The sequence below is a fragment of the Prionailurus viverrinus genome, chromosome F1 (assembly GCF_022837055.1).
Source record: "Prionailurus viverrinus isolate Anna chromosome F1, UM_Priviv_1.0, whole genome shotgun sequence".
Taxonomy (NCBI): domain Eukaryota; kingdom Metazoa; phylum Chordata; class Mammalia; order Carnivora; family Felidae; genus Prionailurus; species Prionailurus viverrinus.
The window spans coordinates 10,845,637-10,872,288 of record NC_062577.1 but is presented as its reverse complement, the minus strand read 5'-3'; the positions used below and the strand labels follow the sequence as shown (position 1 = coordinate 10,872,288).

At 38.6% G+C, this 26,652-nt stretch overlaps 1 protein-coding gene across 2 annotated transcripts in view; it reads right to left on the bottom strand.

Annotated features, from left to right (window-relative positions):
• MROH9 (maestro heat like repeat family member 9) overlaps window positions 1-26,652 on the bottom strand; it is an 89,825-nt gene that overhangs the window by 40,200 nt on the left and 22,973 nt on the right. For both annotated transcript variants that reach the window (XM_047839697.1, XM_047839698.1), the window contains 4 exons: window positions 17,956-18,091; window positions 17,309-17,395; window positions 15,034-15,138; window positions 537-672 (listed from right to left, as the gene is read on the bottom strand). In XM_047839697.1, the coding sequence (XP_047695653.1) occupies window positions 537-672; window positions 15,034-15,138; window positions 17,309-17,395; window positions 17,956-18,091 (464 nt within the window). The remainder of the gene's footprint in view (window positions 1-536; window positions 673-15,033; window positions 15,139-17,308; window positions 17,396-17,955; window positions 18,092-26,652) is intronic.

Sequence of the window (26,652 nt, the reverse complement as noted above, 5' to 3'; positions counted from 1 at the left end):
TATATATATATATATGTATGTTTATATTTATACATTTAGTCATGTATTACAGGAGGGTAAATCTTTTCTCTAAGTTATTTGGAAATAGTATGATACTTTCAGGACTTGCTTTTATGCTTTGTTAGGCAGGCCACAGCAGCATTTACTGCTGGTGGCTAATTTTCCCCCATCCCTGAAGCAAGAATCTGAATATTCCATTTGATGCCCCATTAGAGGGGGAAAATATACCTCCTTTTTTAAAAAGTCCCATTGGTACCACTTCTTCTCTTTCTCCTCTTCTTCCCCACAGCATTCCTGTCCCCAGCATTAACACCCAACACTAATCCAAGTATAGTACTTTATAGATCTTGAAGAACCATGATTGGCATATCTTGATCATTCTAAAAAGATTATGAAAGGCGTGTTAGAAAGTGGAGCTGTAGATGTTGGGGCAGGCTTTAGAAATCTACAGACATAGAGCCTTCTTGGGACCCACAAGGCGAATAGTTAGGGACAATTTGTAGTACCCCTTAGAAGAGATGGTAAATCATTCTTACCGTTCTGACACTTTGCAATGCAGAGGAGGTGATGCATGCCCAAGGATGCTTGTTGTGTGATTGAGACGTCATTATGGCAACACAGAAGAGACAGTTCTGCTGCCAGGACACCCAGACATGGAGCGTCAACACTTGCCTAATGGGAAAAAACAAGGGAGAAAAATGCATTTTCTGTGCCTAGTCAACATCGAATGTCGGTATCCGATCCTCTAATATCTATATCGGACTAGAGTTACAGGATGAGCTTCCAAATTTACCAAACCTATGTTCAAATCTGTTACTACCTCAGTTTCCTCCTCTGTGAAATGTAGATAACAAATGCTGCCTTATAATAGTTATCGTGGGGACGATTTATGACAAAAAAGCAAGTTCTTAGCAAAGTGTTTGGAAATAATGGGAACTCAACTAATGTTAGTTTCTATTCTGTAAATCAGGTAGCAATTTTCAGGCAGCACATTCCAGGATATTGGGGCAGAGGGAGGATATCCAAAAACTGTCATGTGCTCTTGTCTATGTATGACACACTTCAGATGCCTCTGTAAGCCACTGGAGAAATGTAACTTTTCCTCCTGGAGTTGTTCTGATTCTTCCCAAAGAAATTCATTTTTTAAAAATTCAGAGCATTTACTTTTGATGTCAAAGCTACTATCACAACCTTTATGTATTTCTTCCTACAACTTCCTGTGACACAGGCTGTTCAAATAGTTAGATTTTCATCTTGATTGACTAGTCAAGAAGAAAGGAGAGGTGGAAGGGACATTCTGGTTTTGTGAAGGTTTGAGTACCATTACCAATTATTTTTTAAACAAAGGGGGCTCTGTTCACATGTAGGTTTGGTAAACTAGTAGGCCTTCTTGTTTCTAGGACAGGTGATTATTTTTCTTAAATAGATGTTTCGAGGATTAGAGCAAATTTTGGTGGTAAAAGTTAGAACCAAGTCAACCCTCTGGGAGGATCCCACAGCCTGTTTCTCTTTCTTTCTACTTCTCTCATGTGTCTGCTTAGCCCTGCCTCTCATGTTGCTTGACCCACCCCTTTCTCTCAATCTTAAACACACACACACACACACACACACACACACACACACACACACACACACAGTCATTTCTAAAGAGGAATGTGAAGTGAACTGGGTCATGGGTCAAGGGCATAACTGAACAAGGATACTGGGAACGATGGTCTCAGCAGAAGAAGGAGAGATAATCCTTTACTTCTGTGGATTCTTTGTAAGGCTGGCCTTGGGGTCCCTCTACTCTAGGAGTCCTATGAGTTAGGAGAATCTAGAAGCAGACAGTACAGACATTACACTGGGCTCTAGGGAGACATGTTTTCCTTCCCTGGGTGCTCTTTTCTTTGGAATTGCAGCCCAGGTTTCTTTTTCCATCTAATGGCAAGATTTTAAGAACCACCATCACACTGTGGGACTGAGTGGTACTTCTCTATCGGGCCCGATGGGGGAGTAGTCCTCTCAGCTTAGTTCACAGAAGTTGGGAACCATTTACAAGGGATTGCCCCTAAAGTCTTATTTGCCTCAAATGGCTTTTCTGATTATGCCTCCTCAAGAACTTGTGGATGTGCAATTACCAGGTGTTTTTGTAAATGAAGCTATCAGTGGTCTATCTATTCTGTTTGCCAGGTTGAGTCTGTCTAATTTCTGTCTCTATTGTAGGTGTGGCTGTTTCTAGATTGCGTGGCACGTTTGAGGAGGATGGGGAACATGACAGGAGAAAGGCTCTGCACTGTGGAGCACACTGATTATGCCCTTCAGAAGTGTACCAACAACAGCTACACTCTCTCCAACACAAGACTTTGGGAACTTCCAATACAATATGGCCCTGCTTTTATAGAAAATCTATCCAAGTGCTGAAAGGAAAATAAGCATTAAGATCTGGAGAAAAAAAAAACTTCTCAGAATCCATCCCTAAGCTGGAGTATTTCTGCTCACTTTTCTGACCCTTTCTTACTGGATTCCTTCTTTGTAGATGTGGCCTCTCTGGTTCCTTGTCTTAACAATAATGGTAGTTTAGGTACTAAATTCCAGAGGCAACCACTCCTAAGTGTTTTTAGCTGCTTCTTCTGGAGGTCACCTTTTTATCTCTAAATAATGGACTCCCATTTCTGTTCTAATATCAGTTTGGGACATTGCCTATCTATTCCTGCTGTGATAAATTAGGGGTTATCACATCTTTCTGTTTTACCACCATCCTCTCTATACAGCTTGTTACTCATTATGGCACATTACTATTTGTAGTCCTTCCCTTTTCTGTTTTCTTTTTTTTTTTTTAATTTTTTTTTCAATGTTTTTTATTTATTTTTGGGACAGAGAGAGACAGAGCATGAACGGGGGAGGGGCAGAGAGAGAGGGAGACACAGAATCGGAAACAGGAAACAGGCTTCGAGCCATCAGCCCAGAGCCTGACGCGGGGCTCGAACTCACGGACCACGAGATCGTGACCTGGCTGAAGTCAGATGCTTAACCGACTGCGCCACCCAGGCGCCCCCTTTTTCTGTTTTCATAATATGCCAGTACTTTTATTTCTTGTTTCATAGTATACAAATACCTTGTTGATCTTCTGCTTTATAGAGTAAGTGTTTTGGAGCACTTGTATTTCCCTTCAACTTTTTTCTACCATGTCTTCTACTTTCTTACTACCTTTGCCTGTACTTTATCGTGCATTTATTTATTGTGGCAAAAAATATACATAACCTACAATTTACCATTTTAACCCTTTTAAAGTACCCAATTCAGTAGCATAAATCACATTCACAATGTGGAACAACCACCACCTCTCTCTAGCTCTAAATCTTTTTCATCACCTCAAGTGAAAACCGCTAACCAGTCAGTCTTTATGCTTTGGTAACCACAGTCCCTGTCAACCACAAAGCTGATTTCTGTCTATGTGGATTTGCCTATTCTGCCATTTCATGTAAATTTCATAGACCATGTAGGCTTTTAGGTCTAATTTCTTTCACTTAGTGTAATGTTTTCCAGTTTTATTAATGTTGCAGTATATATCCAACCTCATTTCTCTTTTTGGCGGAGTAATATTCCATTGTATGAATATACCACATTTTATCTGTCCATTCACTTTGTTGATGGACATTTAGGTTGTTTCCACGTCTTGGCTATTGCGAATTATGCTGCAATGAACATTTGTGTAAAAGTTTTTGTTTGACCAGCTCTTTCAAATTCTTTTGGGTATATACCTAGGATTGCTGGGTCATATGGTAATTGTGTATTTAACTTGTTGAAGAACCACTAAACTCTTCCCTGCATTTTTGCTTTTGCATTGTTAAGTTTATAGCATTTGATGGGATTCTATAACTTATTTGAGTTTTCTGTGATTGATCCTAAAATTTGAAAATCAATAATGTGGTCTTATTATTATGATTAAGTAAAATTGTTTAATGCATAGGCCATTTTTACTTTAATTATATTTTCTTTTGGCATATAAATATGTTTTCTCTACTCTTTTCAAGGCTAAATTCTCACCTGTGACCTGAATTGACTCTTTATTTTGATAATCATGTTTCTCTCTTTATTTATCTTGGGCTGACTCTGGTATTGGGAGGGGTTAATCCAAATGTCTGACAAATCTTGGTTATCTAGTCATACTTACAAATGCAATGCTTCTTGGCAGAATTTATGTATGTGAGCAAGGCTCATCAACAGGTGGGCTTTGCTTTAGAGTGGTTAGGTGGGGACGCTGGGGTTACACTGAAATATTTCTGAACAATCAGGATAATTTTCTCAGGGGATTTTCTAGCCATTTTGAGGAAGAAGTCCTCAAATTTTATCTGCCAGTGGACCCAGGTCCCTGTGGAATATAGTACATGTGTAAAGGGGGATGGAAGGGAATAGAGTCTTCTGTATAAACTTTCAGTGAATCCTTTCAGTTAATGCATGTATTTTCAACCCTGCTTTGCCTCTCACCCTTCATCATTACTTGGACCTCCAAGCTCCAGTTTCTCCAGAGTTGCATAGGGCAAACTGCTTCCTAAAAAGCTGTACCCCATCCTAATGTTCACATGCACCTGTCTTTCAGCTTCCTTTGTGAGGCTTTGTCAGTTACCATTTTCTATCTTTTCTATCATCCTGTTGACATCTAGCCCACCTAAAACTTTACTAATTTGACAAATTTCATCACTTCCATTTTGTGAGGACTTTAGAGGGAGAGGAGAGAAAGGCATGCAGATAATCTGTTAGTTTTGACTGGAAATCCTCCACTCATCTTTTATTTATTTATTTATTTTAAAATTTAATTCGAGGTAGCTAATATACAGGGTTGGTTATATTACTTTCAGGTGTACAATGTGATTCAACACTTCCATACATTACCTGGTGTTCATCATCACAAGTGCACTCCTTAATCTCCATCACCTATTTAATCCATGCCTCTCCCCACTTCCCCTTCGGTAACCATCAGTTCATTCTCTACAGTTAAGAGTCTGTTTCTTAGTTTGTCTCTCTCTCTCTTTTTCCCTTTGCCCATTTGTTTTGTTTCTTAAATTCCACATATGATTAAAGTCATATGGTATTTGTCCTTCTCTGACTTCTTCTATTTAGTCTTATACTCTCTAGCTCCATCTTTGTCATGGCAAACAGCGTGATTTCATTCTTTTTTATGGCTGAGCAATGTTTCATTGTGTGTGTGTGTGTGTGTGTGTGTGTGTGTGTGTATAGATACCACTTCTTTATCCATTCATCAGTTGATGGACATTTAGGCTGTTTCCATATCTTGGCTATGTAAATAATGCTGCTATAAACATAGGGGTGCATGTATCTCTTTGAATTAGTGTTTTTGTATTCTTTGGGTAAATACCTAGTAGTGCAATTTCTGGATCACAGAGCAGTTCTGTTTTTAACTTTTTGAGGAATCTCCATTCTGTTTTCCACAGTGGTCACACCAGTCACATTCCCACCAACAGTGCCAGAGGGTTCCTTCTCCTCCACATCCTTGCCAACATGTGTTGTTTCTTATGTTTTTGATTTAGCCATTCTGAGATGTTGGAGGCGATATCTCATTGTATGAATTTACATTTCACTGATGGTAAGTGATGATGAGCATATTTTCATATGTCTGTTGGCCATCTGGAGGTCTCCTTTGGAGAAATGTCTATTTATGTCTTCTGCTCATCTTTAATTGGATTATTTGTTTTTTGGGTGTTGAGTTTTATAAGCTCTTTGTATTTTGGATACTAACTCTTTATCAGATATGTCATTTACAAATATCTTCTCCCATTCAGTAAGTTGTTATTGTGCATGGTGTAAGAAGGGGTCAGTTTCATTTTTTGCATATAGCTGTCCAGTTTTTCCAATACCATTTATTAAAGATACTGTTTTTTTCCCCCACTCAATATTTTTTCCTGCTTTCTTGAAGATTAATTGACCATGTAATCGTGGGTTTATTTCTGGGTTTTGTATTCTGTTCTATTGATACATGTGTCTGTTTTTGTGCCAGTACCATCATGGTTTGATTACTACCGCTTTGTAATATAAGTTGAAGCCCAACATTGTGATCCCTCCAGCTTTGTTTTTCTCTTTCAAGATTGCTTTGGCCATTTGGGGTCTTTTGTGCTTCCATACAAATTTTAAGATTCTTTGTTCTAGTTCTGTGAAAAATGCTGGTGGTATTTTGATAGGGATTGCATTAAATCTGTAGATTCCTTTGGGTAGTGTAGACATTTTAAAAATACTTGTTCTTCCAACCCATGAACATGGAATGTCTTTCCGTTTCTTTGTGTCGTCTTCAATTTCTTTCATCAGTGTTCTATAGTTTTTAGAGTACAGGTCTTTCACCTCTTTGGTTAGGTTTATTCCTAGGTATCTTATTATTTTTGGTGCAATTGTAAGTGGGATTGTTAATTTCTCTTTCTGCTGCTTCATTATAGGTGTGTAGAAATGCAAATAGATTTCTGGGTATTGATTTTTTTTTTATTTTTTTCAATATATGAAGTTTATTGTCAAATTGGTTTCCATACAATATCTGGGTATTGATTTTGTATCCTCTGACTTCACTGAATTTGTGGATCAGTTGTAGCAGTTTTTTGGTAGAGTTTTTAGGTTTTCTCTATATAGTAGCATGTCATCTGCAAGTAGTGAAAAGTTCACTTCTTCCTCATCATTTTGGATGCCTTTTATTTCTTTCTGTTTTCTGGTTGCTGTGGGTAGGACTTACTTCCAGTACTATGTTGAATAAAAGTGGTGAGAATGGACTCCTTCCTGACCTTAAGGGAAAAGCTCTCATTTTCCCCCTATTAAAGATAATGTTAGCTGCGGGCTTTTAATACATGGCCTTTATTATGTTGAGATATGTTCCCTCTAGATGTACCTTGTTGAGGGTTTTTATCATGAATGGGCATTTTACCTTGTCGAATGCTTTTTCTGCATCTATTGAAATGATCATATGGTTCTTATCCTTTCTTTTATTGATGTGATGTATTACACTGATTAATTTGCAAATATTGAACCATTTGCATCCTGAGAATAAGTCCCACTGGATTGTAGTGAATAATTTTTTTTAATGTATTGGTGAATTCAGTTTGCTAATATTTTGTTGAGTATTTTTGGATCTATGTTCACCAGAGATATTGGCCTATGGTTCTCTTATTTTGTGGTTATATTTACCTCGTTTGGGTATCAGGTTAATGCTGGTCTCATAGAATGAATTTGGAAGTTTTCCTTTCTCTTTTATATTTTGGAATAGTTTGTGAAGAACAGGTATTAACTTGTATTTAAATGCTTTATAGAATTTGTTTATGAAGCCATCTGGCCCTGGCCCTTCATTTTTTGGGAGTTGTTTTGATTACTGATTTCATTTCTTTGCTGGCTATTGATCTGTTCAAAGTATTTCTTCCTGTTTCAGTTTTGGCAGTTTATATATTTCTAGGAATTTATTCATTTCTTCTAGGTTGTCCAATTTGTTGGCATATAGTTTTTAATAATATTCTACTATAATTGTTTGTTTTTCTGTGGTGTTGGTTGTTAGTTCTCTCTCATTTGTGATTTTATTTATTTCAGTCTTTTTACTTTTTTTCATGATAAGCCTGTCTAGAGGCCTATCAATACTATTGATCTTTTCAAAGAACCTGCTCCTGGTTTCATTGATTTATTCTACAGTGTGTGTGTTTTAGTTTCTACATTTTATTACTTATTATTCTATATTCATTTATTCCTGCTCTAATCTTTATTATTCCTTCCTTCTGCTGGTCTTAGGTTTTGTTTCTTGTTCCTTTTTCTAGCTCATTTAGGTGTAAGGTTAGGTTGTATATTTGAGGTAGGTATGTATTTCTATAAATTTCCTTCTTTTTAAAAAAATTTTTTAACGTTTTTATTTATTTTTGAGACAGAGAGAGACAGAGCATGAATGGGGGAGGGTCAGAGAGAGGGAGACACAGAATCTGAAACAGGCTCCAGGCTCTGAGCTGTCAGCACAGAGCCCGACGCAGGGCTCGAACTCATGGACCGCAAAATCATGACCTGAGCCGAAGTCGGCCGCTCAACCGACTGAGCCACACAGGCGCCCCTAAATTTCCTTCTTAAAACTGCTTTTGCTGTATCTCAAAGGTTTTGAACCATTGTGTTTTCATTTTTATTTGTTTCTGTGTAATTTTTTATTTCCTCTTGTATTTCCTGGTTGACCCATTCATTGTTTAGCTGCATGTTATTGAACTTCCGTATGTTTGTGGTCTTTCTAGAATTTTCTTGTAGTTGATTTCTAGTTTCACGTGTGATGGTCAGAAAAGATCATCTTTTTTGCATTTGTTGAGACTTTTTTCCTGGCCTCATAGGTGATCTATTCTGGAGAATGTTCCATGTGCACTTGAAAAGAAAGTGTATTCTGCACTTCTAGGATGGAGTGCTCTGAATATATGTTAAATCCATATGGTCAAGTGTGTCATTCAAAACTACTGTGTTCTTATTGATTTTCTATTTGAATGATCTCTCCATTAATTTAAGTGGGGGTGTTAAACTCTTTTATTGTTAGTGTATCACTATCAACTAATTCCTTTATGTTTGTTATTGTTTTATGTATTTGAGTGGACTCATGTTGAGTGCATAAATATTTATAATTGTTGTACCATCTTGTTGAATTGTCCCTTTTATTATTTTATAGTGCCTTTCTTTGTCTCTTATTACAGTCTGTTTTAAAGTCTAGTTTGTGTGATCTAAGTTTTGATACTCTTTCTTTTGACATCCATTTGCATGATAAAAGTTTTTCCATCCCTTTGCTTTCAATCTGCACGTGTCTTTAGGACTGAAATGAGTCTCTTGTCTTTTGTCCAGTTTGTCATCCTAGGTCTTTTGATTAGAGCACTTAGTCTATTTCCATTCAAAGTAATTATTGATAGATATGTATTTATTGCCATTTTGTCATCTGTTTTGTGGTGGGTTTTGAAGATTTTCTCTGATCCTTTCTTGTCTTTCTTTTGTAGTTGGCTCATTTTCTTTACTGATATATTTGGAATTCTTTCTCTTTATTCTTTGCATGTTTATCAGTGGTTTTTGATATATGGTTACCATTGGTTTGTATATAACCTCTTCTGCATGTCACAGTCTATATTAAGTTGATGGTCACTTAAGTTTGAACCCATTCTTTTCTCCTCTCCTCCCCACGTTTTAGTCATATGTTGTAATATTTTGCATCTTTTTATTTTGTGACTTGACTGATTTTTTTTTTTTACAGAAATAGTCCTTTTTACTGTTTTTGTGTTTCCTACCTTCATATTGTCAGTTTTGATCTTTGCTTTCCACTCACAGAGTCCCCTTTAGTATTTCTTGCAGGGCTGGTTTAGTGGTCATGAACTCTTTTAGTTTTTGTTTGTCGGGGAAACTGTTTATCACTCCTTCTATTTTGAATGATAGCCTTGCTGGACAGAGCTTTCTTGGCTTCAGATTTTTCTCATGCAGCACTTTGAATATATCATGAACTCCGGCCTGCCAAGTTTCTGTTGAAAAATCTCCTTCCGGCCTCATGGGTTTTCCCTTGTAACTGACTGATGCTTTTTCTCTTGCTATTTAAACCATTTTTTTTTCTTTATCACTATATTTTGCCATTTTAATTTTGATATATCTTGGTGTGGATCTGCTTTTGTTGATTTTGTTGGGGAAACTCTGTGCTCCCTGGATCTGGATGTCTGTTTCCTTCTCCCCAAATTAGGGAAGTTTTCAGCTATTATTTCTTCAAATAAATTTTCTCCCCACTTTTTTCTCTCTTTTCTTCTACTGGGACCCTTACAATATGAATGTTGTTATGTTTGATGGAGTCACTGAGTTCTCTAAGTCTATTCTTGTTTTGCATAATTCTTTTTTTCTTTTTTCAGTGTGATTGCTTTCCATTACTCTGTCTTCCAGGTCATTGATTCATTCCTCTGCTTCTTCCAGTCTGCTATTCATTCCCTCAAGCATGTCTCTGATTTTATTTATTCAGCCCTCTATCTGTGCTATGTAATTCTTTATCATGTGTTAATGGTCTCACTGATGCCTTCCACTCTCTCTTCAAGTCCAGCAAGTATCTTTATGATCACTACTTTAAATTTTCTATCAAGCATGTTATTTATATATTTTTTACTTAGATCTGCCTGTAACCTTGTCCTGTTCTTTCACTTGGGACAAATTCCTCTGTCTTCTCATTTTGTCTAAGTCTCTGTGCCTGCTTCTCTGTGTCAGAACAGTCAGCTATGTCTCCTGTTCTCGAAGGTAATGGCCTTATGAAGAAGAGGTCCTGTAGTGCCCTATAATGTAAGCTCCCTTATTCCCCAGGGCTTGTCACTTCAGGGAGTATCTTCAATGTGTGCTGTGTGTGCTCTGCTGTTGTGTCCTGGCCACTTTATCCTGAAGCTCAATTGTCTGTCTCTCTGCCTATTGTGGGAAGTGTTTGGTCCTTGGTTCGAATGTGACAAGTTTTAACTAGGTGTGCTCTGGTCTGCTTGTGAGATGATACCCATTGCCACCTCTACCAGAACTGAAGCCCTGCAAAACTCTTGGGACAGGAGACTCAACATGGGCAGGGGTTTGGGCCAGCCAGTTTTCTCGGAAAGGGCACCTGCTGGGCTGGGACCAAGCAAGCATGATTGGGAAGGGTGATTCTGCTGGAGCATGGTGGCGGCGGGCGGGGGGGGGGGGTCCGGGTTTCATGTAAGCAAATTAGGTAGTGATTGCACTGTCCTGGTTGCTGCACATGGGTCTGTGTTAATGCTGAGGGGAAGGAGAAGGAAACGACATCTGCCAGTTCCCTTGTTCATGGAGGGGGGTTTCTGCATGAATGTTGCCTTTCTGGGGCACACTCAGAGAAGAGCAAATAACCTCCTCACTGTGTGCCCCAAGTGCTTTTCATATCACTGTTTCCATGCTGTATGTCCATAGGCTGCCTGTTTGCTTTCCCTCTAGGAGCAGCACAATGTCCTCTAAGCTCTTCTAGAGCCAAGTCTGCTGACCTTTAAAGCTCCAGGCTTTAAGCCCCAGTGATTGCAAGAATTCATGAAATTTGGCTCCTCTCACTTTCCAAGCCAATTGCCATGGGGATTCGTCTTCCCCGCGTGCTACCCACTGTGCTAGTCTGTCTCTTGCCCTTCTCTTCGACCACATCTCCCTCCCTACCACAGAATTCATGATTTGTTTTTTTCCCAAATGGTGTGTCCACACTTCCTACCATCTTTGATTTGGGCTCTTCTGGACTCTTCTCTACTTTTAGTTGTGGAGTTTATTCTGCCAGTCTTCAGGTTGATTTCTAGGGTACTTAAGATGATTTGGTAGTCACCTACTTGTATGTGTTGGACAAGGCAAGCCTAGGGTCCTCCTACTCCACCCCCATCTTCCTCCCTAAATCCCACCCATCTTATTTTGGTGGGGGGATTCCCACTCATCTAGTTATTATTATTATTATTATTATTATTGCTGCTAAAAGCTTTATCATTTACATTTGGCCCATAGCTTGGGAGAGGGCTGCAGTGTGGTTAAAAAGCTGCCTAGTGGCTGCGGGAAGAGGCTCAGGCACAAGCCCTCGCACCAGGGGGATGCCAGAGGGGCCCCTCAAAAAGGCTGCTGGGCTCCAGAAGCTCTTAGTTATGCTTCGGGGTGAGGCTTTTTAAGAGATACTCGTTCAGCCCAGCCTGGGGGTCAGCCAGCCTATGGAGGTTTGTCAGGTGGTCGCCCATCTTCTTGATGACTTTTACCGCTTCATCGAGGAAATGATTCTCTAGCAAGTCACAGAAATGGGGGTCTGCATGGGCAGAACGCAGGGCATGCAGACCCAAAAGGGGCTGGTTCAGGCTCTTCTCCAGAACCAGGGCGGCTTCCATGGAATCCAGGGTTTCACCCCCACTCATCTTGATATGGCTTCTGCATGTTCTAGAAGAGGGCATGGCTGCCACACTGGTTTTGCATCTTCAAGAGACGCTCAGTGCCCTCCCACTTCTCCTCAGCCAATTCTTGAAAGAAGTGGCTTATGCCTTTAGAGCCACATCCTCATGGCCAAAATAGAAGCCCAGAGAGAGGTAGGTGTAAGAGGCCCACAGATGTCTGTTGACCAGGCAGTTGACAGCGGCCTCCACCTCTGTGGAATAATTCTGACGAATCTGGGTGCTCCTGGTTGATCGGTAATAAGGAGTTAAGCTCAAAATAGGGTATCGGCTGGTCCTGGAAGCAGAGGGTGGCCAAGAAGATGGCTCCAAAGGTTGCAACTGGAAAAAAGTTTGGAGAGTGGTCGGAGGCTGATAAAAGGGGCGCCCCTCCTGGGTGGCTCAGTCGGTTAAACGTCCGACTTCGGCTCAGGTCACGATCTCGCAGTCCGTGAGTTCAAGCCCCATGTCGGGCTCTGGGCTGATGGCTCAGAGCCTGGAGCCTGCTTCCGATTCCGTGTCTCCCTCTCTCTCTGCCCCTCCCCCGTTCATGCTCTGTCTCTCTCTGTCTCAAAAATAAATAAAATGTTAAAAAAAAATTAAAAAATAAATAAAAAATAAAAGGGGCGCCCCTGAGTCTGTTCCATGCAAACACTGTTGAAGCAAGAGAAAGATTGGCAGGACCACTGGTGCGCTGCCCCACGCATCTCTCAAATGCTGAAAGACTGTGCCAAAAGAACAAACCCAGGAAAAGTCTTTCTGTTAATGATATAAGATGACACGATTAGCTCACGTTTCTTTGCCTGTTTGAAAATTGAATAGTTTAATTGAAGGGACAAATACTCTCTGAGTGTGGAAGTTCTTCACCCTGATAGGCACATAGGTCATATGAGGGGAATTACTACAGGAAAGAGTATTTTTGATAGAATATAAATGGTAGTTTGGATTATTTAATAATACAAGGGCCACTGAGATTCTGGAAGGTATAGAATAGGGTAATTTATTTTTTTATGTTTATTTATTTATTTTTGAGAGAGAGAGAGAGAGCAAGCGCCCACAAGTTGGGGAGGGGCAGGGAGAGAGACACAGAATGTGAAGCAGGCTCCAGGCTCAGCACTATCAAGTGCAGAGCCTGAAGCGGGACTCAAACTCATGAAGCATGAGATCATGACCTGAGCCGAAGTCAGACGCTTAACCAACTGAGCCATCCAGGCACCCCAGGATACAGTAATTTATGAAAGAAAAAAAAAGTCTTTCCAGCGAACGGACAGCACGTGAGCACAGAATAGGTAGTTACATATAATTAGAGAAGGGCAAAGCAGATCTTCACTGATTATCTACAATGTGTCAGACACACAGATACAGAGACAAGGCCTGGGGGGAGCCTAGTTTTTAATTTAATAATGCATTCATCTGTTTTATTTCATATATTTGTCCTCTCTCCCCCATTAATTTCACTGACTTAACCATGTTTAGAGGACATTATCCTAAAGAGAAAGTTAACTTAATAAAGTTTTATGCCTGCTTGACTATGACGAACTGGTTGATGCTAGCTTAGCTTCTATGTTCTGGAAAATGCTGGTGTGCTTCCACCTGCTGGTCCTTAGTGAACATTGCAGAACAAAGTAATCCGTTACCCTATTTGACTGCTCAAATCTCAGTTGTAAGTAAGGACACCCAATTTATGACAGGCTTCTGCACACATGTGAATTTGCAGATTTATTTTTTTAACAGTTGAGGGATGAGATGTGTGTAGGGGAGAATGAACTTCATGAACATAATCAAAATTGAGAAGAGGTGATAGAAGATGACAAAACTCCAAAATGTCATACCTGCTACCTGAGTGGAACTCACTAGAATATAAATGAACAAGTATATGTATACTGAATACAAATGCAAAAGCAGACAGCCGCTCATGAATAGATCTCGGTCAGACAGTCGCCATCAAAGACTTGCTGAGTGCATGAAACATTTAGAAACTGTTCAGAAAGCAGGCTGGAGTTGCGAACTGCACTTAATCTCAAGCCTTGCTGAAAAATTTTGAATGACTAGCCTTTCAGACATATGAACGGACAACCAAGCCATTTTAGAAATAGAAGGCTGCCTTCCCTGGCCAGGCAACCAGAAGATTGAAGCAAATCACTCCATCTCTCTTTTGAAATAGAGAATTAGCTGATGCAAAGAACATCCTGGACTGCATTTCCTCCTGTAAGTAAATTATGTTACCTTCCAAAGCTGATTTTAAACAAAACAGTAAAAATTCAGGTAAATTGTAAAGTGTATCTAGGCTTTTTGTCTCAATATGTCAAAAGCTCTCTGTATAAGAGGTAGAAAATGGGTACGTGAAGGTGTCATCACGAATGTATGTTTCTGGCCCCCTTTATTCTGAACTCCTGAATGATTCAAACAATCAGGTGAGCAATTAGAAGACTTATGTTTAAAAATCACAGTTAAGAATGAGTTTCAAAACAGAGACTGGATACACGCTATCCAAAAGGGAGAGAAATGTTCATAGACAGCAAGGATTTTTAGAAGGCAAGGAATGATGTTATTAAAAATACATAAAACCCCAGTAAATACTGGAAATTATGAGATGCCTGTTTGCTTTCCAGCTGAAAGGCAACCGTTAGAAAGTCCAATCACATCCCAGTGTTGGTGAAGGTATGGGCAAATGATTACTCTAATATCCACAGGAATACAAACCGGAGGATAATTTTGTAATGCTAAAACTGTAACCTATCCATACTCTTTGATCTATTATCTTTCTAAGCATTTCTAAGTGAACAAGCACTTGAAAAAAAGATAACCATTTGTATATTGTTTGAAGTAGGAAAAAAAAAAACAAATATACCCGAATTTCCATCTATAGTTAAATTACAATACATCAAAACTACGGGGATATATGCTTTGGCTGAAAGAATGAGATACACTTACATACATTGCCATGAAAATATCTGAGGGACATATTGTTCAATGAAAAAATCGAGTTGCAGAGCCATGTAAAATCACGTAGGATATTGACTCTTCTCAGTATCCCAACCTGCCCGCATGCTCCTACCAAGTAGGCATTTAGAACTCTCCAGCCTCAAGACTTGGAAGGCAGCACTACAGAGACTCGGTCTTCAGGAGCGGGTGGCATAATTGCACTGTCACTTACGTATCCCCTGACTTTCCTGGAGGCAAAGCTCAGCACCCTGCTGATGACCACTATGGCTCTTTCCTGCAGGTATGAACTGTCTTCATTCATCCACATGGCCATGTCCTGTGGGAAACACAAGAATCATCCTAGAGCGTGGTGTTTCCGTTTCTACCAGTCCCCTCCTTTTAGTCTCCGTCTCCACCATGTCAAGGGTCCCCGGGGGGCTCCTGATTATGTCACATCTAACCTACATTGCTCTCAAAAAGACGGACAACCGGCTAGGTGTATGCTGCAAGCTATCTAGCACACTTCATCCATTGTAGCAACTACACCTGGGTAGCATGTTACTAATGTATTTGTTTGTTTTCTATTTACTATGATATTTTTTATTTAAATTCCAGTTAGTTAACATATAGTGTAGCATTGGTTTCAGGAGTAGAATTTAATAATTCACCACTTACATGTACCACCCCATGCTCATGCCAGTAAGTGTCTTCCTTAATGCCCATCACCCATTTAGCCCATCCCCCCCACCCACCTCCCCTCCAGCATGGGTTGTATGTTACTTAATTCTATCCAATGAGTCTTTACTAATGTGCAGTCTAACAGGTCACTTTGTCAGTCATCATAAAGAGCTTAACATGAGGCTGTGATGGGATTATCCGCTGCTTCTCGTCTTTTTCTTTCAAAGTACTATCCTCTCTCTTTAATCACAGGCTCTGACTTTCTATTTTAAAAGAGAATTGAAATGTCATCCGATCCTGAAATGTCATTTTACTCCAGAATTTCCTCTGCAGATTCAACACTCAGTTATTTTCTGGCTCATGGGTGCAGAAAATATTCCTGGAGGCAGCTCGGTTAGAAGGTTCTTGCTAATTTTGATTCAACTCCATCTTGCTGTAACTTCTATTTGTTCTAAATCTCCAGATGCAGGGACATATTTACAAGCTTGGGAAGGGAAGAAGACTGCCTATGCCTCACATGCCAGCTACCATCAACAGATTTCTTAAGGCACTCTGCTGGCGTCCATGGAATTTATGCTAAATGTCCTCCTTTCACTTGCTCCTATTGTATAAAACTGGTCTGAAGTCCATTTCCCAGGGCAGAAGAGTCTAAATCCCTGGAGGTCAGTCTCTGCCTTTTCTACGTGTGGGCTTTCATCTTTTTGAGGATCAAGAGAGTTTCTAGACATGGAAGGTATAAGAGCAACATGGTTAAGTACCAGGTTACTAAGTTCGAGTAGCTCCCCCATTCATGAGCATTGTACATACTATTCCTCCTCTCTCTGCTTCCATTTCCTTATCTGCATAATGGGGGCGGGAGGGATGATGGTAACTTCCTCATAGGTTTATTGTAAGGATTAAATGAAATAACCCATATATGAAGTACTCAGCTTAGTGCCTGATGTAGAACAAATGCTCAATAAACAATGGTTTATTGGTTGAAAGAGCATGCATGGGGAAATAGTTGTAAGAATGGAATAATCACAACTACTTTAAAGGGCTGTGAGGTGAAAATTTTAAAGTACACAGAAAATATTTGGCTTAAATTAGGCACAAAGGAACTCAGTAGATTTTATTTTTCCTCACATTCCTTCTTGTCTTCATAGATACCAATTCTGCTTCTTGACTTGAACGTATTTTATAGTTTGCACAGACTCATAATGCTCCTGGTAGAATAAGTCACTCTGGTTCCCCAGTATTTTCAGACAGGTTCCCCTGATGCCATCTTGCTAGAAATGCACAGCTAAAGGTCGTCAGATATCCTGAGCAGTCTCCTGTCTCTGACTGAGATGTTAAAAACAGTGAAGTCTTGATGCAAGTGGGGTTTGGCGCAGCTGTTACACCTTCCTCTGTTAGTTATCATGGCGTCCATGAGGATGGGATGCTCATGGGATTCTCCAGTCCCAGGGCTGTGGGGGAACAAGCAATCATATAGACACTATCAAAGTATGATTTAATGTCGCACGGACCTGAAGGTGATTTAGGCCAGTCACCCTCTCCTCTCTGTCAACCCATATTGGATTCACTTTTACATTGCCACATAACATTTGTCTTAAGTGTCTGGTGATGCCATCCTCCCCAAATTGCATTCTTAAAAGTGTGTCTCTGTAATCCAAATAAAGGGAAGTGATTTCATTTGGGGGGTATTTTACACCTTCGGAGGAAACAAAAGATCAGCCACCAAATACTTGAAGAAGATACAAATATGACAAAAGGGAAATGATTAGTGAAATACACTGAGCTCTTTTAGATTTCAGACCAGAGAACAAAAGTGCTTGCTTTCCCTTTACCTTTAAGATTTGCAGTTTGTAGAGGTCTTTAGACACCAAGATGAGAAGAGTGTCTTCATACATGTTTAAAATATTTTGATATAAATTCTGAAAAACAAAAATATTACACAAACAGTCAGCCAGATATAATTAGATGTAATTGTACTCCATGTCTATAGTTTTGTGTCCCAGGGTCCTGAGTTCTCCCCATACACTGAAGGCAAGAAAGGAACGAGGTAGCTATAGAGATGGGACCTCACGCAGTACAATGTGCCGTGAACCGCTCCCCCATCTTACAAGGCAGGTGCACTGTGTAGCTGTGCTGAGGAAATGGAGAGTGGAGGTGTTGTTGACCTTACTGTAGGGCTCTTCCTCTCTCCACCTTTCTTTGCTCCTCTTTTCTTCTTTGCAGCCTTGGCCCATAAACTCTGTCCTTGCTAAAATAATTAACCTAAACTCTCTTCACTCATTTGTTCTCATAACTCCTATACGATCCATTAAATCCCAAGGATTGTGGAATTCACAAGGAGTCCAGAGGCACTGGAATAGACTGTTTATTATATCTCAAAAGAGTGAAGGAGGTAGCAAAGGGCATTTGGTGCAAGGGCATTTGTCAGGATTGCTGTGGCGCATAACAGTGCCTCTTCATAACTGAAGCGGAGACTTACCTCTATGTCCTCTTTGTCATCTTCACTGTTCCCCATTTGCCTCACTTTCTCAAGACTTGGAATAGAAAATACCTTTTTAAAGGATGACTCTATTATCTTCAGTTGGGATTCAAATTGCAGTGAGGGATCTACAAAGCTAATGAGAAAAAAGGTACAATTATTCAACAGAGAAGATAACAAATGCAACCTAACTTTGGTGGCTCGTCCTTGGGTCAGAGAGAATGTGCTAGAAAATGAGACCCAGCTCCTGGCTTTATATAACATGTGGACTTTTAAATATTCCCATAAAAATGACAATGGCACTGTAAATATAAAGGAATGAATTTCTTTGTAAAAAATCATCTGTAATCAGTTATTTAGAAACCAGAATATATTTCTCCATAGACACAATAATGTAAAGAGTGGTTATATTTCCAGGCAAGCCCACAAAGCCATGCTGAGCTTTAGTTGAAATGTATTACTGCCACATTTTCTCTAAACCACCATACAACATTTCTCACATTTAATATTTCTGATACTATGGGGTTGCATCCCTCCAGTTATTGGCAAAAGAAACCTGCCCATCAGCAGTTAGACAGATCAATTATGCCCATCAGCAGTTAGATCAATTATGACATAATTGTTATTCCTTTGATATATGTGATGTGGATAACAGTCCTTCCTGATTTTTTGGGAGGTGAAAATGTTTTCTTATTTTTTGAAAAGATGGTGATATTGACGGTAAGGCAGGAAATTTTGTGCTGGACTCGGAATATCTTTTCTCTACTGGACAGGAAAATTGAAATATCTAATACCCACTGTTTGAAATGGAAGCTCTTAGAATATATTAGATCATTTTCAAATCTTGGGAAGATTAATTTGACTTCTTTATGGTGTATGGATGATCAGACTCTGAACAGACTCCCAACAAACAAAAGCTCAGGACCAGATGGCTTCACAGGTCTATTCTACCAAACATTTAAAGAAGAGTTAATAACGATTCTTCTCAAACTTAACAAAAGAAAAATAGAAGAGGAAGGCAAACTTCCAAATTCATTCTATGAGGCCAGCATTATCCTGATACAAAACCAGATAAAGACAACACACACACACACACAAAAAGAGAACTACAGGCCAATATCTCTGGTGAACATAGATCCAAAATCCTCAACAAAATACCAGCAAATGGAATCCAACAATACATTAAAAATATCATTTATCACAATCAAGTAGGATTTATTCCCTAAATGCAAAGTGCTGTTCAATATCTGCAAAGCAATTAACATCATACATCACGTCAATCAGAGACAGGATAAAAACTATATTGATTGTTTTAATAGATGCAGAAAAAGCATCTGACAAAGTATAACATCAATTCATGATAAAAACCCTCAACAAAGTACATCTAGAAGGAACATATCTCAACATAATAAAGGCCATGTATTAAAAACCCGCAGCTAACATCTTTAATGGCAGAAAAACTGAGAGCTTTTCCTTTAAGTTCAGGAAGAAGTCCATTCTCACCACTTTTATTCAACATAGTACTGGAAGTAAGTCCTACCCACAGCAACCAGACAACAGAAAGAAATAAAAGGCACCCAAAATGATGAGGAAGAAGTGAACTTTTCACTACTTGCAGATGACATGCTACTATATAGAGAAAACCTAAAAACGCTACCAAAAAACTGCTACAACTGATCCACGAATTCAGTGAAGTCAGAGGATACAAAATCAATACCCAGATATTGTATGGAAACCAATTTGACAATAAACTTCATATATTGAAAAAAATAAAAAAAAATCAATACCCAGAAATCTATTTGCATTTCTACACACCTATAATGAAGCAGCAGAAAGAGAAATTAACAATCCCACTTACAATTGCACCAAAAATAATAAGATACCTAGGAATAAACCTAACCAAAGAGGTGAAAGACCTGTACTCTGAAAACTATAGAACACTGATGAAAGAAATTGAAGACGACACAAAGAAATGGAAAGACATTCCATGTTCATGGATTGGAAGAACAAGTGTTGGTAAAATGTCTACACTACCCAAAGGAATCTACAGATTTAATGCAATCCCTATCAAAATACCACCAGCATTTTTCACAGAACTAGAACAAAGAATCTTAAAATTTGCACGGAAGCACAAAAGACCCCAAATGGCCAAAGCAATCTTGAAAGAGAAAAACAAGGCTGGAGGGACCACAATGTTGGGCTTCAACTTACATTACAAGGCAGTAGTAATCAAAATATTATGGTACTGGCACAAAAATAGACATATCGATCAATAGGACAGAATAGAAACCTCAGAAATAAACACACAATTACATGGTCAATTAATCTTCAAGAAAGCAGGAAAGAATATCGAGTGGGAAAAAGGCAGTCTCTCCTAAAATGGTATTGGAAAAACTGGCTACATGCAAAAGAATGAAACTGTTTGCTTTCATACACAATACACAATAATAAAGTCAAGGTGGATTAAGTATATACGTGTGAGACCTGAAACCATAAAAATCCTGCAAGAGAACACAGGCACTAATTTCTGACTTTGGCCATAACATATTTGTAGATAGGTCTCTTGAGGCAAGGAAACAAAAGCAAAAATAGACTATTGGGACTACATCAACATAAAAACTTCTGCACAGAAAAGGAAACAACAAACAAAACTAAAAGACAACCTACTGATTGAGAGAAGATATTTGCAAATGACATGTTCAATATAGGTTTAGTATCCAAGATATATAAAGAATTCATGAAATTCAACACCCAAAAAACAAATAATCCAATTTAAAAATGGGCAGAGGACATGAATAGACATTTCTCCCCAGAGGCCATCCAGCCAACAGACACATGAAAAGATGCTCCTCATCACTCATCATCAGGGAAATTCAAATCAAAACCACAATGAGATATCACTTCCCACCTGTCAGAATGGCTAGAGTCAACAATACAAGAAACAACAGGTTTGGGCAAGGATGTGGAGAAAAAGGAACCCTCTTGCGTTGTTGGTGGGAATGTAAAATGGTACAGCCATTGTGGAAGAAAATATGGAGGTCTTTCAGAACATGAACAATAGAACTACGCTACAATCCAGTGATCGTGCTACTGGGTATTTACCCAAAGAATATGAAAACACTAATTTAAAAGGATATATGCACCCCTATGTTTATAGCAGCACTGTTTACAATAGCCAAATTATGGGAGCAGCCTAAATGTCCATCCATAGATGAATGGATAGAGAAGTGTGCATACACACACACACACACACACACACACACACACACACACAACTAGAATATTACTCAGTCATGAAAAGAATGAAATCTTATCATTTGCAACAACATAAATTGATCTAGAGAATAATGCTGAGCAAAATAAGCTGGTCAGAGAAAGACAAATGTCATATGATTTCACTCATCTGTGGATTTAGGAAAAAAAACCAAATGTACAAAGGGAAAAAAAAAGAGGCAAATGAATAAACAGACTCTTAACTGGAGTCTGGTAGCAGATGGTTACCAGAGGGAGGGAGGTCAGGGGAATGGATGAAATAGGTGAAGGAGATTAACATTATACTTATCTTGCTGAGGACTGACTAATAATATATGGAACTGGTGAATCACTTACTATATTGTATGCCTGAAACTAATAAACACTGAATGTTAACTACACTGGAATTAAAATAATAAAAAATTAACCAATTTCATTTATGAGTATAAAATTAAAGTTTTTAGAGTAAGAGTTTTTTCGAAACGATAAAATAATTTTGAAATGCCACCAATTATGGTTTATCATTGGAAGGTAAGGATGGTCCAATGTCTTAAAAACTATTGATTAGCACATGCCTATTAATAGATTAAATAAAAAAATCATGCTTTAGTCAATCTTGGAAAAGGAATAAATATCAACATCATATTTTAAGGAAAAAGATCTGTAAAATAATTTCTCGAAAGGTTTTATTTAAACCAAGATCCACCATTTTGCTAATTGAGAAGTAGTGTAAGAGTTTTTATTAAAAACAGGAACAACATAAGGGTTCAATTTCCAATTTAAAATATTATGTCAGAGTTTGCTGTATTTCGAATAAGACATGGTCTAATAAAAATAGTTCAGTGAGCTCAATCAAACACAGGATAAATATGCCCCCCTAAAAATCCCATATGCATCCCAGTATATCAGAAATTGCTGTTCAAACAAAATGGGGGGTAAACCCTGAAATATAGTATAACTAAGAAGCTAGTCTAGTAATGTGCAGAATCTATGTCAAAAATACCTCAAACTTAAAAAAAAAATTTAATGTTAATTTATTTTTGAGAGAGAGAGAGACAGAGACAGAGACAGAGCGTGAGCAGGTGGGGGGGGGAAGGGGGAAGAGAGAGGGGGAGACACAGAATCTGAAGGAGGCCTCAGGCTCTGAGCTGTCAGCACAGAGCTCAACGTGGGGCTTGAACCCACAAACCGTGAAATCTGACCTGAGCCGAAGTCGGATGCTTAACTGACTGAGCCACCCAGGCACCCCAAAGATACAATCAACTTTTAAGAAAGAACATAAAACAGAACTTGAATAATTAGAAATATAGATTTATAAAGAGGAAGATCATTTATAAATGTCACTTAATCTCAAATCGTTTTACAAACTCTGAAAATGCAATTAAAATTTCAGGACATTTTCACCAGAAGTTGACAAAATATGCTTACCTTTCACTTAGAAAAATAAAAATTTATCTTAGGTTACCATGCTGGAAATGATCAATAAAATAAGGAAAATCCAGCTTGATCAGATAATAAAATCTATTACAAAACAGCCCTAAATCAAAACACTTTAGTGGTGGGACTACAACAAAATTCTAAACAATGGAAGAGAATGTATATTCTAGAGAACACCCTAACATGGGAATAGAAAATATCTAGATAAATACTCCATTGCCCTTACCAGGCCAAATGTGGGACTAATTTATCGTCATAGTATTTCATGTTGGGTCAGAACGCGCTTTTAGAACACTTTTTTTAATTAAAAATTTTATTGAGATATTTGTAGATTCACATACTGTTGTAAGAAATAATACAGAGAGGGGCGCCTGGGTGGCTCAGTCGGTTGGGCATCCGACTTAGCTCAGGTCATGATCTCACAGTTTGTGAGTTTGAGCCCTGCGTCGGGCTCTGTGCTGGCAGCTCAGAGCCTGGAGCCTGCTTCAGATTCTGTGTCCATCTCTCTGCCCCTCCCTTGCTCGTGCTCTGCCTCAGTCTGTCTGTCTCTCTCTCAAATATGAAAAATAAAAAAATAAATAAATGAAGGAAATAATACAGAGAAACATCTAACACACTCACCTCAGTTTTCCCAAACGGTAACATTCTCCAAAGACTATAGTATATCGCCATCAGAATACTGATATTGATTCAATCCACCAATCTTGTTCAGATTTCCCCAGTTTTATTTGTGCTCGTGTGCATATGTGTGTGTGTATTTAGTTCTATACAATTTTATCACACATGGAGCCTCATATATCACCACTGCCATCAAGATGCTCAAGAACAGCTTGGAACCCTTAAACCCATAGTTATTCCATTACACAGATGAATTAAAAAAAAAAACACAGAGTGTTTGGAAATGAGGCATTTTAAATAAGTGTTATCTGTATTGGGGTCAGCCAACATTGTCTGTAACTGCCCAGATAAGAAGTATGTTAGGCTTTGTTGGCCAAATTGTCTATGTCTACTTAGTTCTGTCATTGTGATGTAAAAGCAGTCATAGACAATACGTGAATATATAAACGTAGCTGTGTTCAACAAAACTTTCTTTATGGACCCTGAAATTTGAATTTCATATAGCATTTACATGTTATGAGATAGTCTTCCTCTTTTAACCCCCCTCCAACTATATAAAAAGGTAAGAGACATTCTTTTCTCTCAGAATGTACAAAACCAGGAGGCTGCAAAAAACAGCAGGATTTAGTTCATAGACCATAGTTTGTTGACTTCCGGTCTGTATTATGGAATTGGAAAGATATTTTAAAGTAGTTCATACATAAAAATATCTATTATAGACTGGAGGGTAACAAAAATTGAATAACAGAAAACTAGGAGAAAGTGAACATAATATTAAAGTGCAATGGAAAATTAATTTTATACCAGATATCACATAAAACATGAACAAAAATACAGCTATGACTATAAAATCAATTCTAACAAGATAAAAAAGAATAAAAAATTTTAAAACCATAAAAATACCATGAGAAGCTTACTAAATATATACCACCACTAAAACCCTAATGAAGTGACAGAGATAATGAGAAAATTCTCACATGAGAAAATTTATAAATATATAAACATACAGAAAATATTGAGTCTTGATTTTTTGAAAGGAATACAAATTAAAATAATAATGAGGTATAATTTTGAACCTATTAAATCAGTAGAGTATAAAAATGTATTTGTATATCTGTATCTTCTTGTGGCTAGGCTTTGAAGAGCCATTATTAGTGAGGTTTTTCTGGACAGCAGACTGACTCCTTGTGAAAAACTCTAAGAAACTTTTCATCCCATATGTGTTAGTTTGGGTCCAGGGGAAGCAGACACCAAAACAGGATTAGAGATGCCTGAGATTTCTAAGAGAGAGAAGGAAGGAAGGAAGGAAGGAAGGAAGGAAGGAAGGAAGGAAGGAAGAGAGGGAAGGAGGAAGGAAGGAAGGAAGGAAGGAAGGAAGGAAGGAAGGAAGGAAGGAAGAGAGGGAGGAAGGAAGGGAGAGAAGGAAGGAAGGAAGGAAGGAAGGAAGGAAGGAAGGAAGGGAGAGAGGGAAGGAGGAAGGAAGGAAGGAAGGAAGGAAGGAAGGAAGGAAGGAAGGAAGGAGGAAGGAAGGAAGGTAGGTAGGTTTGGGTAGAAAGTAGCTGAGACTACAGCAAGTTCCAAAAAGGCTTCAGCGAGGTGGATGGGTTTCCTCAATTCAAAGACACCCATCAGAATTGACTGGCCCACCATGTTGCCTGGACAAATGTGCTGATGAATCCACATAGGGAGCAGCTGGGATTGTCAACTAATTAGGGTCCCCAGCCAAAGGCATTTTTGTAGTTACCTATCATCTAAATCAGTAACCTCACCCTCAGAAGGCTATTTCAAAAAAACAGAGAAGATACGATCTTTTATATACAAAGATGATTTTCATAATATTGGTAAAATAAAATGTAATTTAGAAAATTTCAAAATTTGGGAATATTCTAGTGCCATTAAAATGAAAATATGATTAGGCAGAAAAAATAAACTTAAGACATAGTGCCAAAAGGAAAAATATTACAGAAAATTGAATTGTACAATCTGCTTATTTAAAAAATTTTTTTTAATTTTATTTTTTTTAATTCACATCCAAATTAGTTAGCATATAGTGCAACAATGATTTCAGGAGTAAATTCCTTAGTGCCCCTTACCCATTTAGCCCATCCCCCTCCCACAAGCCCTCCAGCAACCCTCTGTTTGTTCTCCATATTTAAGTATCTTATGTTTTGCTCCCCTCACTGTTTTTATATTATTTTTGCTTCCCTTTCCTTATGTTCATCTGTTTTGTATCTTAAAGTCCTCATATGAGTGAAGTCATATGATTTTTGTCTTTCTCTGACTAATTTCATTTAACATAATACCCTCCAGTTCCATCCACATAGTTGCAAATGGCAAGATTTCATTCTTTTTGATTGCTGAGTAATACTCCATTGTGTGTGTGTGTGTGTGTGTGTGTGTGTGTGTGTGTGTGTATATATATATATATATGCCACATCTTCTTTATCCATTCATCTATTGATTGACATTTGGGCTCTTGCCATACTTCGGCTATTGTTGATAGTGCTGCTATAAACATGGGGGTGCATGTGTCCCTTCGAAGCAGCATACCTGTATCCCTTGGATAAATACTTAGTGCAATTGCTGGGTTGTAGGGTAGTTCTATTTTTAATTTTTTTTAACTTTTTTTTTAATGTTTATTTACTTTTGACAGAGAGAGAGACAGAGCATGAGCAGGGGAGGGGCAGAGAGAGACAGAGACACAGAATCCGAAGCAGTCTCCAGGTTCTGAACTGTCAGCACAGAGCCCAACGCAGGGCTCGAACTCACAAACCATGAGAAGTTTGCCGAAATCGGTTGCTCAACCGACTGAGCCACACAGGCGCCCCTAATTTTTTGAGGAACCTCCATACTGTTTTCCAGAGTGGCTGCACCAGCTTGCATTCCCACCGGCAGTGCCAAAGAGATCCTCTTTCTCTGCATCCTCGCCAACAGCTGTTGTTGCCTGAGTTGTTAATGTTAGCCATTCTTACAGGTTCGTGAGGTGGTACCTCATTATGATTTTGATTTGTATTTCCTGGATGATGAGTGAAGTTGAGCATCTTTTCATGTGTCGGTTAGCCATCTGGATGTCTTCTTTGGAGAAATGTCCATTCATGCCTTTTGCCCATTTCTTCACTGAGTTATTTGTTTTGTGGGGGGTGTTGAGTTTGATAAGTTCTTTATCGATTTTGGATACTAACCCTTTATCTGATATATCGTTTCCAAATATCTTCTCCCATTCTGTCAGTTATCTTTTAGTTTTTCTGATTGTTTCCTTCACTGTGCAGAAGTTTTTATTTTGATGAGGTCCTAATAGTTAATTTTTGCTTTTGTTTCCCTTGTCTCCAGAGACGTGTTGATAAGAAGTTGCTGTGGCCAAGATCAAAGAGGTTTTTGCCTGCTTTCTCC